This window comes from Maniola jurtina, chromosome 4, assembly GCF_905333055.1.
Source record: "Maniola jurtina chromosome 4, ilManJurt1.1, whole genome shotgun sequence".
Classification (NCBI taxonomy): domain Eukaryota; kingdom Metazoa; phylum Arthropoda; class Insecta; order Lepidoptera; family Nymphalidae; genus Maniola; species Maniola jurtina.
This window is the reverse complement of record NC_060032.1, coordinates 3,628,983-3,645,274: the sequence shown is the minus strand read 5'-3', so window position 1 is coordinate 3,645,274 and position 16,292 is coordinate 3,628,983. Positions and strand designations below refer to the sequence as shown.

The 16,292-nt window shown below is 36.8% G+C and overlaps 1 protein-coding gene across 1 annotated transcript; it reads right to left on the bottom strand.

Moving 5' to 3' along the window:
• Positions 1–352: 352 nt before the first annotated feature.
• On the bottom strand, positions 353–14,877 carry LOC123864659 (probable uridine nucleosidase 2). Its single transcript, XM_045905269.1, has 8 exons — positions 14,667–14,877; positions 11,393–11,506; positions 10,613–10,712; positions 9,490–9,661; positions 8,319–8,435; positions 7,471–7,607; positions 1,375–1,564; positions 353–579 (listed from the first exon to the last, which is right to left on the bottom strand). Exons 1-8 carry the CDS (start codon positions 14,747–14,749, stop codon positions 443–445), a joined length of 1,050 nt encoding a protein of 349 aa, XP_045761225.1. The 5' UTR covers positions 14,750–14,877; the 3' UTR covers positions 353–442.
• Positions 14,878–16,292: the final 1,415 nt, after the last annotated feature.

Below are 16,292 nucleotides of genomic sequence, written 5' to 3'. Positions count from 1 at the left end.
CCTGGTGTGAAGTTATGAAGTGTTTTATTTTTAACCCCCGACCCAAAAAGACGGGTGTTATAAGTTTGGCGTGTGTATCTGTGTATCTGTCTGTGGCATCATAGCTCCTAAAATTTACTAATGAACCGATTTCAATTTAGTTTTTTTTGTTTGGAAGGCGACTTGATCGAGAGTGTTCTTAGCTATAATCCAAGAAAATCCGTTCAGCGGTTTGAAAGTTATCAGCTCTTTTCTAGTTACTGTAACCTTCACTTGTCGGGGGTGTTATACATTTTTAATTTACACCTGTAGTATCGAAATAATATGACCAATGAATGCCGTTGAATAAAAATAAAAATACGTTTTCATTTCAATATTTTATTTATTTACTTCACAGTTAAAGGTACTCTCATAGTTTGTCTTTTTTATTATTTATTAATATACTTGAAACTTTTTCAAAATATTAAAGCTTTTCTAAATCTGAGGAGAACAATTTGTATAGGAATTGTTTGTATGGTTCCTTATTTACTCGGAATATTAAGCGTGCGTTTGCCTCTTCCTTGGATGTGAAATTATTTGTATTTATACCTCGCTGATCGCCTGCAAATTAAGTAGAATTTCATTAACAAAATATAGTCAAAATCATTATATCAGCAATACTGTGAAGTAGAAAAAAAACTGGTCAAATACGAGACGAACTCCCACATGAAGGGTCCATACCATCGTCGTACAGGAAATATTACTGTTTAATTAAGATAGACAGACAGACAGACAGGTAGACAATTAAGTGATCCTATAAGGGTTATTTTTTGCTTTTGAGGTACGGAACCCTAGAAATGATCATGGATGATAACATACAGTAGTTCGACGAAGCCGTCTAGTCTCTAGTCTTCGTAGGTAGGGACTTATTATGTTAAAAAGTATCTAGTCGTGGTCCTCATTTACGACGAGATCAAAGGACGTCGGACTACTGTATCTCTTTTTATACTATGGTGCTGTTAACAGGGTTCTCTCCGTCACTTACTCCATACAACCGTAGTCCCAATTTCATTTGAATATTATGCAACCAAAGTCCATGAAATTTTGCAGACATATTCTAGAAACTAATATCTGTGCCTGTGGTTTTCCAGATTTCTGTTAAAATATTCGGTTTCAAAGTTAAGCGATCTTAAAAATTCACATACAAATCTTTGAGCTCCTGTAATTTTGAAACTACATATTTTTAGAAAAATCTATAACATCATAGGCACAGATATTAGTTTCTAGAATGTCTGCAAAATTTCATGGACTTCGGTTACTTATTATTTAAATGAAATTGGAACTACGATTGTATAAAGTAAGTGACGGAGAGAGCCCTGTTAAGCATTCCCTGGTATAAGTAAGTAAAAATCTTACCGCATAAAATAATACTGTTGTGTGTATAAACAGTTTCTTCCACAACAGCGGTTTCTTTCAAAGCCACTGCCATTGCTGACGGGTCCAGCAGGCTCCAAAAGCTGTCGCTTGCGAATGATATCCTCTCAAACGAGTTCTGAGCTTGCATTATTTTAGTTTTTATGGACCCGAGTACATTCTCCCTCCAATCCTAGAATCAAGCAGAAGAAAATATCACACTAATATTATAAAGGCGAAAGTTTGTATGTGTGTGTGTGTGTGTGTATGTTTGTTACTCTTTCACGCTAAAACTACTGGACGGATTGGGCTGAAATTAAGAATGGAGATAGATTATACTCTGGATTAGCACATAGGCTACTTTTTATCCCGGAAAATCAAAGAGTTCCCACGGGATTTTTAAAAAAACTACATCCACGCGAACGAAGTCGCGGGCATCAGCTAGTTATTAATAAAAATCGGTCAAGCACGAGTTAGACTCGCACAAGAAGGGTTCCGTACCATCGTACAAGAAATACCACTTTTAATTTTAAAATCATCATTCAATCTGTGAAAATTTCAACTAGTACTTGCACTACACCCAACTACTACTAAGTAAATACTTTCCAACACACCTAGTTTCTCCTTTCACTAAAGGTTGCCTGGTGGAGATTGCTCTGAGCAATAAGGCCGCCTTTGCATGCAATTGTTTTAGTTTTTCTGTTTCTTCCTTTTGTGTTGATTATTAAATGATCAAACGAACTTACCAAGTGAAGTTCGATCTTGATTGTCCCATCTTCGGCGAAGAGATTTAATATTTTTCACTTGTAAGTAGTCTTCGCTACGCTTCAACCCACTCGCACGTAGTTTAGCTATATAAGAAAGAAAGAGATAGCATGCTCCCTACTTTCTTAGCAGCCATGCCGGCTACAGGCGTCATTTAGTTTAGAGAATAACAAGGCCTCCAACGTTGATGTTTCGGGTAAATAATAAATAATTATTATAGACGGGGATGGGAGGGACCTTAAATCTCTTCGCCGAAGATGGGACAATCAAGATCGAACTTCACTTGGTAAGTTCGTTTGATCATTTAATTGTCCCATCTTCGGCTCCGAGATTTAATATTTTTCACTTGTAAGATGTTCAGAGCAAATGGAAATGTTGGAGGGCAAAATATTAAACCGAAAAACAAATCTAGATTAAACAAAATAAGTAGTTATTTATTATGAAAATTAACATAAAAATTAACCTGAATCTGTATTCCATACAAAGAAAATAACTTAATTAAGCGAAACATTAAATAGTGCATTAGCAAAACCTAAATTATCGTTAGTCAAAGGTCTATTATAAAAATTCGCAAAGGTTGCTGACTGCTCTGACCAGGTAGCAGTCTTTCTTATAGTATCGACACTGACACCTGCTCGTAGTGCAGCAGAAGCAGTTGCAAGTCGAGTACTATGAGCACTAAATATTGCCGTATCGACGCCACTAGCTGTGAGAATTTGTTTTATCCATCGTCCAATGGTTTGGGACGAAGCAGGATGAAAGGGTTTTTTAGTAGTAAGTATAAGTCTATCATCGTGACTAGATCTGCAGGTGAAGGTCATCGTTATATAGGATACTAGTGTATCCGCTGGGCAAACGCTTGGCCGTTGTATAAAATAAGGGAGGTCAAGTCTCGGTTGTGATTGGCCTATCCCTGAAGTTTTAATAATATCGGTAATCGTTATAACAATCCTTTCACTGCTCATTTTAATATTTGGGATCCTAATTAACGTTAATGTCTGACATCTTTGTCCAGTAGACAAGGCTAGTAGCACTACTAGCTTTTTAGTGAGTTGTTCCAAACTAAGAGAGCTATTTGGGTATAAGTTTGCAAGGTAATTAAGAACTACATTTGGATCCCAAGTGGTATCCTACTTAGGAAAGGTTGGTTTAATTTTAAAAACACCCTTGAGAAACCCTCTTTACTCGTTCATCTTGGCCCACCTTATTTATGGAAATAAGAGATAAAGCTGAACGACGATTATTTAGTGAACCATAAGAGGATACATTCCTTAAGCAATCTGCTAGGAAGTCCAGTAAGTCATAAACCTGAATATCAAAAGGATCTAAACTTTTAGTATTGCAATAGCCATACCATACCATAGTTTAAAGCTAGAAGTATACTGGGATTTTGTACTATTCGACAAGGATGCAAGAATTGTACTCATTGCTGATGGAGGGACTTGTTGCCTGGCGAAAGCTTGCCTGATAATACACCCACCACCAGGGAAAGGCACCGATGAAGAGGATGGGTTTCCCTGTCCCTTTTCCAAAAATACATCGTAGATGATTAAGTATATCTTTATATGTATAAATTATATATATATTCAAAATCTGCATAATGAATTTGATATCAAACTCTAGCCATCTGTCTGAAGTTAATTTTTTCTTGACATATCTACATTTTTTTTTTCCATATTACTTCTAAATTCGCAACACTTCTTGGTTTTTTGTTGGTTATATCTCCTAAATTGATTTGTTTTGACGTCATAATATAGCCTCTAACATACGGGACGGGATTTATATTAAATTTAATGTGTAGTTTGGCAATAATGAGGGAATCGATAAACAAACAAACACACATACATAGCTGCCATATTCTCTGTCTTACCCTAGTTGGGTACAGAATGGTCTTGTTCGATAAGATTTGATAGGTATTCTCTAGTTCGTTCTTCAAATTATGTATTACATTTTTACAACAGCTATAATCCTTAACTACATACGCAAAACACAAAAATGAAAATATTATATATACAAAAGTTTTAAACTATCTGTAAGAAAAAATTACGAGTATTAAAAAATACCTAGTATTGAGATGTGATAGTCGTACTACAATTTCAGGTATATTCTAAATAATCCAATAAGAATTTTCAAAAAACTTTCAGAAAACTTTCAAAGAATTTTCAGAAAACAAGTGTTACGTCCGTTCTCGGAAAAGCCTCGACCGATACTAGTTTCCTAGTTCGATTCCTACTGCATGTTTGCGCAGCTTTATGGTGTATTTCAAGTTTATTTTTGGTAACAAATAATAATTAAATTTAGATGTTTTCTTTAACCCCTTCATAAAATATATTGCAAATATGTTTTACTTTCATGAGTACTTAATTTTATTTATAAATAAAGAAAAATAATCCACCTAAATGATAGTTTTACATGACTATAATTTTATAAAATTATAACTTTTTTGGTTTGGATTTTTCTAATTTAAAAAATGCCAATTGAAACTTTGAATCTGTCACTTTGTTAGTTCAATCATCTTTTTAAAAAAAAATATATGTCTTTGTATGAATTGACCTAGTAACTTTTGATGTAGTGAATGTCAAAGATGAGACGAAACCCAATATCACTAATAGTCTTTTGATATTTCAGGCCATAAAATAAAAAACAAAAATAAATTGGGAAATATTTTCTTCCAATTTAATAAAACAGGAAATATTCTACAATGTAGTATGAATATATTTTACGTAAATGCAGTGTTTAACAAAATATGAAGCGGCAAAATGGCTCAAAAATGACCAAAGCCGTGTCAACGATCTTAAGCCAAAAAGTAAAACCAAGAACTCGTAAAGAGTATCCTCAAAAAAAAAAAAATCTTAAATATTTTGTGTGATTTCTGTGTATTGGTACCAAAAAATAAGCTTCTTTGCGGTCTAGGTTTACTATATAAGAATTTTTGGTCATTAACTTAATTGCAGTCCTAATATCTTCCATTTTGAAGTGACTTATATTTACAAACTTATTAAGCTTTTTTTTTTTTTTTAATTTTAAATAATACGTTTTTCACCGTTACTTTTAGGGACCAGAAAAATACCTTGAAACAAATTGGCCCTTACACGGTTCACATCTACGAATTGCTTGAGAAAAAATTAAACTCATTATTATTATTATTATTAGGAATAGATATTTTTGGATAAGATGTTGGGTCCTGATTTGGTACTCGGTGAATGGAATTTTATACCCAGAAATGCTATTAAGAACAGCTTCATCATTAGTAATATTTTTCCAAGCTCTCATGAAAAATTTTAAACGACCCGCATGTACCTGGGAACTTATCGTTTCTGCTTCGCCAGCCACGACTGCTTGTGACGTCGAGACGTCGATGGTGGCGGCGTTGACGCTCGCTGCCCGCTGCAAACCGGCTGTGGTTGGTACGCTGTTGAACGGCGCTGGTAAACTTGCGTCGGCGTGAATTTGGCCCCCCTGCCGCGGGTCGGCTGACGTCCGCCGCGGTAGTTCGAGTGTGTGCGCGGCAGGGAGGGCTTGAAGTTTAAATCACTTGATGTGGCTGAAGATTGGATAAGTTTCCCCGTCTTCTGGATGCCCCGTGAAGACTTGATGAAATCAACCAATTTTTCTGTCGACCATAGGCGTCACGAGTGAGCGTCTGGTTTCAGATTCTAAATAATGGGAGTCAGCAATCAATTTACCCGCATCTGCAAGATTTTTCAGAATCGCCGGTGCTTCTATTTGTTTAGTCAGCATGTCCGACATTGTCTTGCTGAGTACTGTAAAAGCACATGCCAGCTGGTTTTGCTTTTTTTAAAACACGGGAATCTCTATTCCGGGCCGACTCTGTTAGCATTGCGCTAATTTCTGGATTGAACACGGAGGGCTTCAGCAGGGGACAGATTTTTGGAAATAAGCATTTTTTTTTTTTAATAATTCGCCCCTTACCTCCTTTTTTAGTCCCTCTTTAAGGAGGCTCTCGAAATCCCCTAAAGCGAGTAAGAGTTCTAGTCGGCACTAGGGGGTGCATTTGTAACCTCTGTCAGATCGGGTACTGTAGTGCTGCCGCCGCCGCAGGTGGTGATGGCGGGGGCTCCACGCCCCATACTTCTGGCTCAATCGAGTCAGCCCTGTGTGGAATTTCCACGACAGAAGGTAGCGGTCGTGCTGTTGGTTGCGGGGACCGGGGAAAGTTGAAAAGATAAATAAATAAAAGAAGGGTTAATATCTCGTATTAACTCATAATATATTGCTATAGGTCAATATCTCGTATTGACTCATAATATATTGCTATGGGTCAATATCTCGTATTGACTCATAATATATTGCTATGGGTCAATATCTCGTATTGACTCATAATATATTGCTATGGGTCAATATCTCGTATTGACTCATAATATATTGCTATTGGTCAATATCTCGTATTGACTCGAAGCCGTTTTGTTTTTTTTTTTTTTTTTAATCTACGGTCTAATATCACGTAGTAGATCAGAGATATCATTGCTATAAGTAGCCAAGAAATAGCCAGCATGGAAACAAAAAGAATAACTTTTTCGTACATACCTTCACTATCCGATCCGTAATGCTGGCGTCGTAATTTTTCTTCATATTTTGTAATCTTTTTATGCCATTTTTTTTCCTTATGCTATGCTTATGCACAGTGCTATGCGCCTTCTTTTCGGCATGGTAATTAATTTGAGAAATATTTTATTTTTTTATTATTTTTATTATCTTTTACTACGTGCGGTAGTCGCGCGCGCACGAAAACGAATGACGCCTGTAGCCGGCATGGCTGCTAAGAAAGTAGGGAGCATGCTATCTCTTTCTTTCTTATATAGCTAAACTACGTGCGAGTGGGTTGAAGCGTAGCGAAGACTACTTACAAGTGAAAAATATTAAATCTCGGAGCCGAAGATGGGACAATTTCACGTTTTGTGTGCAATTAAATTTTTATCTATCTATCTCTCTACCTTCACGAGATACAGCCCGGGAGCCAAGATGCAGTCAGATAGATGGACGGACGGAGTGCAGAGTTTTAGTAGTGGGGCTGAGTATTCATAATACTATAAAATCATAGGGTGAAACCACACCATAATTAAAAGATGTAACTAGGTATAACCAACTTTACAAGACAGAAAAGACTGCGTAGAATATGTGACAGGGGTACTCCGGACCACATTTGACCTAATCTTATCTTATATGCATTATTTATGAATTGAATGACAAATTATTCCAGCAAAGAGTTCCTTAATTTGACCAACGCAGTTTTTACTAGATAAAATTATAAGTAGTTTTGACTAGATAAGAGTTTTAACTATAACAAACAACAATCTCATTATTAGTGCCTACCTTACTTATAATTTGGTAAGTGAGGATCTGAGAGTATGGTATGATGGTCAATTTATCTGGATCTCCACTGTTAACTACTATGTGATATGCTTCTACGTCCATGGCAGCGTTGAACTCTGGCTCGGTGAAATTTTCACCTGAAACAAGGTACCACTTTTCTCACTTCCACGATTTCTTACTCACGATCCATGTAGGTACACAACACTGGCCTTTAGCTGGTATCATACAGATATCGAGGTAATTCTATAAACCATACCGTAACTTACAGTAACCGGCAGGAAATCTTGAAATTTCGTGGTACATCGGACCTTCAGAAAGGGATTTCGGCTTCGTAGAACATTGTCTCTGTCACTCATACGTATCTGACGTTTTGTCGGTCTCATTGACAGAGACAATGCTCTACGAAACCACTATCTCTTTCTAAAGGTCGATGTACACTAACTCTGCTCCATTTCACTTAAGTGGATGACGAGCCTTATGCCTGCCTACACTCACTTCGAATCATGTAAACGCCACTGGCCCTTAGCTGCTACATGCATACAAATATTGAGGTGATTCCATAAACCATACCATTACTTACAGTAGCCGACAGAAAATCTTGTACATCGGACCTTCAGAAAGTGATTTCGGCTTCATAGAGCGTCGTCTCCGTCTGACGTTTTGTCGGTCTCAACGACAGAGACAGCGCTCTACGAAACCGCTATCTCTTTCTAAAGGTCGGACAGAGACAGCGCTCTACGAAACCGCTATCTCTTTCTAAGGTCGATGTACAGTAATTTGCTGCCGGGTACCTTACCGTATCATAAGCATTCACTTTGAGATATTACTAAATTAAAAAAAAACAATACCGTAAATATGTCCAGCTGCAACATAAAGCTGCGATAGTCTTGATACGAAGTCTGGATCGATTCGGATTGCTAGTGCAATGTTGGTGAGGGAACCCAGAGCAATTACCACCAGCTTATCTGTAAAAAAATTTCATTGGCTTAGACTTCAGGAATCTCGTAGAAATCGGTGTACTCACATAAATTATCACACTAATCACACTTCACACTAATCACACTATCACACTAATATTATAAAGGTGAAAGTTTGTGTGTATGTGTATGTGTGTGTGTGTGTGTGTGTATGTTTGTTACTCCTTCTCGCAAAAACTACTGGACGGATTGGGCTCAAATTTAGAGTGGAGATAGATTATACCCTGGAATAGCACATAGGCTACTTTTATCCCGGAAAATCATAGAGTTCCCACGGGATTTTTAAAAAACTTACATCCACGCGAACGAAGTCGTGGGCATCAGCTAGTAATAAATAAAGCATTTAATTACAAAGTACTTCTGAATATGATAATATCATAACCACTGACTAGTTCAGTGATTTCGACCGGACCGGAAAATAAAAAGATCTTTTATAAAAGTAGACACGTACCTAAGTATAGTTACGTATTACAAGTTTGCAATAAAGTTTATGATTTATGATTTAATTCGGTCTGAATTATATTATTATCAATCATTTTAATAAAACAGAATATGATGACTAATATAATTAATTATGTAAATTAAGTTTTTAAATCACGCAGACGTTTAAAGCGGACGACTTTAATCATTAAGTTTTGCATTTTGCATAATATTTCCTAAATGGACCATAGAAAACATTTTCATACTTAATGGTTTAGTTTTAAATCCACATCTCTACTACCTACTTAACATAATATGAAACTAATGCGGACGAAGTATTTATAAAATAATTAAAAGTTAATGTTAAAGGTTAATGTTTTAAAGGTTCTTTAATGTTGTTATATTAGGTATTTCAGAAGTATATTCGTAGTAAACCAAATTAATAAATAGCTATACCTAAAAAGTCGATACCTAATACGGTCTATAGTTTATGCGGTCAGCGCAAATCAAGAGGTCTTCCTTGACACGAAGACAGACAGACAACGAAGTGATGAAAGTGTATAAGGTTTCCTTTTTTCTTTTTGAGGTACGGACCCTTAAAAACATGCGCAGATACACATACCTTTATATTTCTTGGAAAGGTTAATTAAGCTGAATACTGCGTGTTCTTTCTTTGCAGCAATGGCCATAAAAGTCTTCGTAAAGTTGTTGTCTCCAAGACCATCAACACCAAAATAGTAGTCCATTGGGACGCCGGAAATTAAGGCCTCGGCACTACCTCTGAATATAGGCACCTAGAAATAAACCCTTTTTTTTAATCTAATAAAGTTAAACAAAAATAAATCAAATTGTATCTAAATACAATTACTTATATATTTAGATACTTACCTAAGTAAGTATCTAAATATATAAGGAATTGGTGACTGAGGTGACGGAAAATGGACGAACAGTTCAGTATTTGACGGATCAGGCTGGCAGGCAGATATTATAGCGGAGACATCCGCTAAGAAAGAAGGATTTGTGAAAATTTAAATCCTGGGGGCAAAATAAGGGTTTGAATTTTTTGTTATTCACGGCGATACGAAGTTGCGGGTATAAGCTAGTCTAAATATAGGTATACAAGTGTAAATTAAAAATTTATGACACCCCCGACAAGTGAAGGTTAAAGTAACTAGAAAAGTGCTGATAACTTTCAAACGGCTGAACCGATTTTCTTGGATTAAAGCTAAGAACACTCTCGATCAAGCCACCTTTCAAACAAAAAAAAAAACTAAATTAAAATCGGTTCATTAGTTTAGGAGCTACGATGCCACAGACAGGTACACAGATACACACGTCAAACTTATAGCACCCCTCTTTTTGGGTCGGGGGTTAAAAAAGAAAAACTGACTGACTGATTTATTAACACACAGCTCAAACTACTGGACGGATCGGGCTGAAATTCGACTTGCAGATAGCTATTATGACGTAGACATCTGCTAAGAAAAGATGTATTAAAATTCAACCCCCAAGGGGGTAAAATAGGGGTTTCAAATTTGTGTAATCCACGCGGACGAAGTCGTGGAATTAAGTTAGTTCATAATAATTTTATTACTATTAAACCTTACCAGTTTACCCAGTTAGACATCGATTTCGATTTAGCTATTGGAAAAAAGAGTTTAAAATTAATCTTAGTAATCCATACTAATATTATTAATGCGAAAGTGTGTTTGTATGTGTGTTTCTAGCATTAAAATAATACTTACATCCCTTCTATTAGCAACGCTGAGGATTCTCTGAGAGTTATTGTATGTTTGTTCTTCACCGACGTTTCCGTGAGTTGTTGTTAGCGCTAATACTTCTGGCCTAAAAGTGATAACAAAATAGATCATTGCCAAACCTAATTAAGAGGGGTCTCTCCGTCACTCGCTCCATACAAACGTAGTTCGTCTCTCATTGGAATACTAACCAATCATACTCAATGGAATTTTGTAGAAACGTTCCGGGAACTAATATCTTGTGGTTTTCCAGATTTCCGTTAAAATATTCGGTTTCGGTCGCGGTCTTAGAAATTCACATACAAATCTTTGAGCCCCTGTAATTTTAAAACTATATATTTTTTGAAAAATCTAAAACACCACAGGCACAGATATTAGTTTCTAGAATGTGTCTTCATTTAATGGACTTTAATTGCTTAATATTCAGATGAAATTGGGGCTACGATTGTATGGAGTAAGTGACGGAAAGAGCCCTGTTAAGGAGGTTTTCAATTTAACTTGTGTCACGTATATTACGTCTTGGTTTGCTAGTTTCTAGCTTGACCAATATAAAAAAAATCTACGTGCAAAACTGCAAGTGTCTCGACTCGAGACCTAGGAACCTAGGACCTAAGAACTCATATAATATAGATCAAGATTTTTTTAACTGTATGTTGATGATATATTTTAATGATAATTATTATAGTTCCTTAGTGTCTCCATGGTTTCTCATTTTATATCACAAAGAAGATATATTGATAGACATTCTTTTTGGTACAATTTACTCACCCATTATAATATTTTTCATACAACAAAGCCATGAATATTGCCATGGCATCATCAGCACCTCCATCATGATCTATGATCAATTTTGGCTTCCCATCTATGCGGCCTAGCTCAACCCTGTAAATGGAGAACTTTTTATTCATTATTATCATGGTTGATCTATTATCTATCACTCAGCGTATTTTGCCCTGCCGCGGCCGTTTAACCGCATGCCTAGACAATTTTTTTTTTAATTTATAGACTAGCGCTTGGCTGCAATCAGACCTGCTAGCAAGTGATGATGCAGCCTAAGATGGAGTGCGCTTGCCTAGCTAGACGATACCTATTCACTCTTGACTCAAGGTCAAGGAACTGAATGGGCTGGAATTTGACATGCAGATAGCTATTAATATGACGTAGACATCCGCTAAGCAAAAATTTTTAAAATTCCTAATTTTTAAAGACCCTAAGGGCCTTTGTACACCACGTTTTTTAAACGCGCCGTTGATGCGCGTTTTAGAAACGTGCGTCAACGGCGCGCTTTTATCCTATAGAGCAGTTTTTTGTCGTTTGTATCGATACACACGCGCGTCTGACGCGCCGTTGACGCGCGTTTTAGAAACATGCGTCGACGGTGCGCTTTTATCCTACAGAGCAGTTTGTTATCGTTTTTATCAATACACACGCGCGTTAGCATCGCGTTTGAATAGATTTAAACGCGCGACACCGGCGCGTCAGTATCGATACACACACGCGTTTGCATCGCGTCTGTATTGCTACACACGCGCGTCTGTATTGCTACACACGCGCGTCTGTATCGATTCAAACGCGTGTTAGAATTTATACAGGTGTGCAAAGGTCTACAGGCTGCGTCTGACTCGCGTGCGTATCGCGACTGTATCGCTACAAACGCGCGTCAACGGCGCGTTTTAAAAACGTGGTGTGCAAAGGCTCTAAGGGGGCAAAATCGGCGTTTGAAATTAGTGTAGCCCTCGCGGACGAAGTCGCGGGAATAAGCTAGTTGGTATAAAATTATTAAAACTAACTGAACAAGTTTTTGATGATAGCGATATGATGCGTATGTAGTAGTTATAGGTAATAAGGTTAATTAGTACATAAAGATATCTGTGAGTTTAGTAGTACATTAATACTCGGCATTGAGCAAAATACCTACGAGTATTTAAATACATTTTTGCATGCCATTAAATGGATCTTCCCCGATTCAAGGATAGACAGTTTACCTACTAAGTATAAAACAATATTCATAGCCATTTTATCGATATTTCCACAATATATGCTTGTTTATTTGTTTACTGCAGCGATTCCATCGAAATATAAACATTCAGACACAAGTTAGACATTGACTACGATCGTACCTGGTGATAAGTGATTACCGATAATGTATTCTAAGATGAAAGGTTAGCCGGGAAGGAATATGGCGGTATTTCAAAGCCGCACGTAATAAAATTGGTTTCTAATGCTTAATCACTTGCTTGCCGGAATGGTGGTCATTAGCCACAACCGAAGCCCCTAATTCCGGGTAGAAGCAATTTAGTAATCATAACTTTCTAGACTGCGCCTACTGGGAATCGAACGCGAGACCTATTATGGTTATAAGGCCATAGTGTTCACCACTACGTCAGAGATATCATCATTGAATAAACTAATCATTGTTATCATCACCTCAAAGTATCGCCGGCCCTATCTTATCTTATTTCTTACTAGCTGATGCCCGCAGCTTCGCCCGCGTGGATTTAGGGTCTGAAATCCCGTTGTCACAAAGTTCCTCTATCGATTAAAAAAAAAATTACGCAAATCGGTTCAGAAATCTCGGAGATTTCGGTGTACATAGGAAGAAAAACACAACTCCCTTTTTGAAAGTCGGTTAAAAAAGTAGCCTATTTTACTCCCTGATCAATCCTCTACTTGTCTGTGAAAACCCCGTCAAAATCGGTCCAGCCGTTCCGAAGATTAGCCTTTTCAAACAGACAGACAGACAGACAGACAGACAGACAGACAGACAGACAAAAATTTTAAAAACGTGTGATTCAGTGTTGGTACCGTTCAAATAACCATTTGAGCTTAATATGAGGTAGTTATTTCGAAATTACAGACAGACACTCCAATTTTATTTATTAGTATAGATTCAGAAACAAGTGAGCCCTTGACTGCAATCTCTCTTGGTGGTAACTGATAATGCAGTCCAAGATGGGAGCTGGCTAACCTGGAAGTTTTATTGAACCCTTTGGTTTCTACACGGCATCGTGCCGGAACGCTAAATCGCCTGGCGGCACGGCTATGTCGATAGTGTGGTAGCCAGGGCTGACACCTTCCACCAGACCAGACCAGAGACTTACAAATTATAAATTTCCAAACCCCTGCCGGGAATCGGACCCCAAATCCCCCACTAATAAGACCCTTGTCCTTATAATAAGGCCCTTACCACTGCGCCGAGGAGGCACCGTAGGTACTGAGCACGGTTCTCCTCTAATATAAAAATGAGAAAGGTTTGAGGCCATAGTGAATGCTCCACGCAGCAGCCGGATTGGCAGATTTCACACAAAGGGATCACTATCATATGGTGAACTCTCAGGCATGCAGGTTTTTAGGGTCCCGTACCTCAAAAAGAAAAACGGAACCCTTCTTCTCTTCTTCTTCTCTCTGGGCTGGTTTCCGCACTTAAACGTTTCCGTCTGTTGTGCGTGTGTTGTCCCTCCCCGCCCAAGTAAAAAAAAAACGGAACCCTTATAGGATCACTTTGTTGTCTGTCTGTCTATCCGTCCGTCCGTCCGTCGCGTCTGTCAAGAAAAGCTATAGGGTACGTACTTCCCGTTGCCCTAGAATCATGAAATTTGACAGGTAGGTAGGTCTTATAGCAAAAGTAAAGAAATAAATCCGAAAACCATGTATTTGTGGTTACATCATTAAAAAAATTAAATTTAAATTTTCAAAGTAAGATAACTATACCAAGTACTATATCATATGAAAGTAAGTAACTACTTGTAAATTCTAAAACAGATTTTTATTTATTTTTATGAATTATAGATTTTGATTTATTGTACAAAATGTCGAAAAAATACTCGAGTACAGAACCCTCGGTGCGCGAGTCCGACTCGCACTTGGTTGTTTTTTTCACGATATTTTCCTTTTCCATTAAAGCAAGAGATATATTTTAATTTCTTAGATCGCACATTACCCCGAAAAGTTACCCACCCACCCACAGTAATAATTAATTAGTCATAATTAGCCAGTAATTATACCTTATCAATAATTTATTTATTTAAATTAATTCACTTACGTTCCAAATACAAGGTATAAAACAAGTAAAGCAACTACCACCATTATTGCGACCACCAAAACTATATTGTAGAGTTTTCGCATTTTTCCTTTTATTTTATACTAATCTTTGGAGAGAAAAATCACCCGTCCTTGTCTCTTTGGTACAATTTGTAAAGATGAGAACAGACAATAGGTACCTAATTCCAATATTATTCAAACGAATGATGTACCTACCGAGTTACTACCTGCTATTGTCATAAACACCTGTTTAATATCTTGACGATACCTACATTGGTAAACATTATCAGTCTTATTCATAAAAATCCCTTAATATAGGTTTAAAACGTTCATTAGCTAAAATGCTCATTAGGCCTATTAAACGTTTCATAACTTTCTTTATTCATAAAGGTTCAATAAACCTCTCACAACTAAATTCTCGCTATAGGCTAGTTTCGCTTTGTTATGTTGTCGTTCTGATGAATTCATAGACAAAATTGCAAAAAAACTGGGCTCTACACAGAAAAGTGACGCAGGTGTGACATTTGTTTTCGAATTTCGGTCAATTGTCTGAGTTCTGGAGGATAGTTAGGTATTATCGTTCGGAGTTTTGTTCAGATTTATTTAATTATAAAAATGGAAACAGGAAGGAATTTAGAAATTAGCGTTAGATTTTATTATACTATTTAAAAAAAAGATGTATTAGGTAAAAGTATGTATTAGAATTTAGATACAGTACCTGGACATTCATGGAATAAAATCCTTTTTTTTTTAAATTGAAAATATTACAATAAAACTTAAAGCTAGCCTTATTTAATTACTATACAAATCATGATGGTGCCAAGAATACTGGCTGCATTTCCACGCTTGACAGCCAGGCTGATCCGTTGCGCAAAAAATGAGCCAGCCCTTTTTTTTACCCAAATCCTTCTCGGTTTATGTAGTTAGGTACTGAGCTGCATCACCGCCATATTTCTTACGTTAGAAGAAATCACATACCTACGTAAAAGAATGATTACATGAAAAGAAACTTCCAAATTAGGTAGAACTTTTTAGGTACCTACTTCACGACGTCCGTCCCTAGCATCTTATGGCAATTAAAACTTGCAACTCTAGTTAATTACCACAGCCTCTCGAATCCAGAATAAATAACGTACAAATAATAATTACAATGCAATGACACTAGAATCAACCAAAACAAAATAACCTCACTTCCAAACAAATTATCAGCTGTTAAGACAAGACTGCGGCCATCTTGTTCTTTAATAAGGGTTTATAGTAGGGTTCAGCCTGTTATAAGTTATGTAGCCGTTATTGAACACTTTTAGCACTATTGAACGTTTATGAATCATGTTTTTGAGAACTTTGCTTATAACAAGCTAATAAAGCTTCTACAAATTTTTATGAATAAGACTGTATAACTATAATCTTATATCTCTTATCTTAAAAGTACCTAAGTGTTTTTATCAAACGATGTTAGAATACTTGTGTGAGGTTACACTGTAACTATCTAAGTAATCTACCATCCTTGTCCTTCAGTGAAATTGGTCCAAAATATGCACAAGTTTCCGTAATCTATCCGTAATTCGTGTACCTACTTACTTAGGGATGTTGTTGTCAAAAACCCGGTCAAGTGCGAGTCGAACTT

What these genes read in the sequence shown, in the direction of transcription:
- LOC123864659 (XM_045905269.1), bottom strand. Translation starts at nt 14,749, where the DNA reads ATGCGAAAACTCTACAATATAGTTTTGGTGGTCGCAATAATGGTGGTA. An exon ending in TTATACCTTGTATTTGGAAC is followed by an intron (nt 11,507 to 14,666) that starts GTAAGTGAATTA and finishes CTCCATTTACAG; the next exon opens with GGTTGAGCTAGGCCGCATAG. An exon ending in TGCAGCTGGACATATTTACG is followed by an intron (nt 7,608 to 8,318) that starts GTATTGTTTTTT and finishes ACCTTGTTTCAG; the next exon opens with GTGAAAATTTCACCGAGCCA.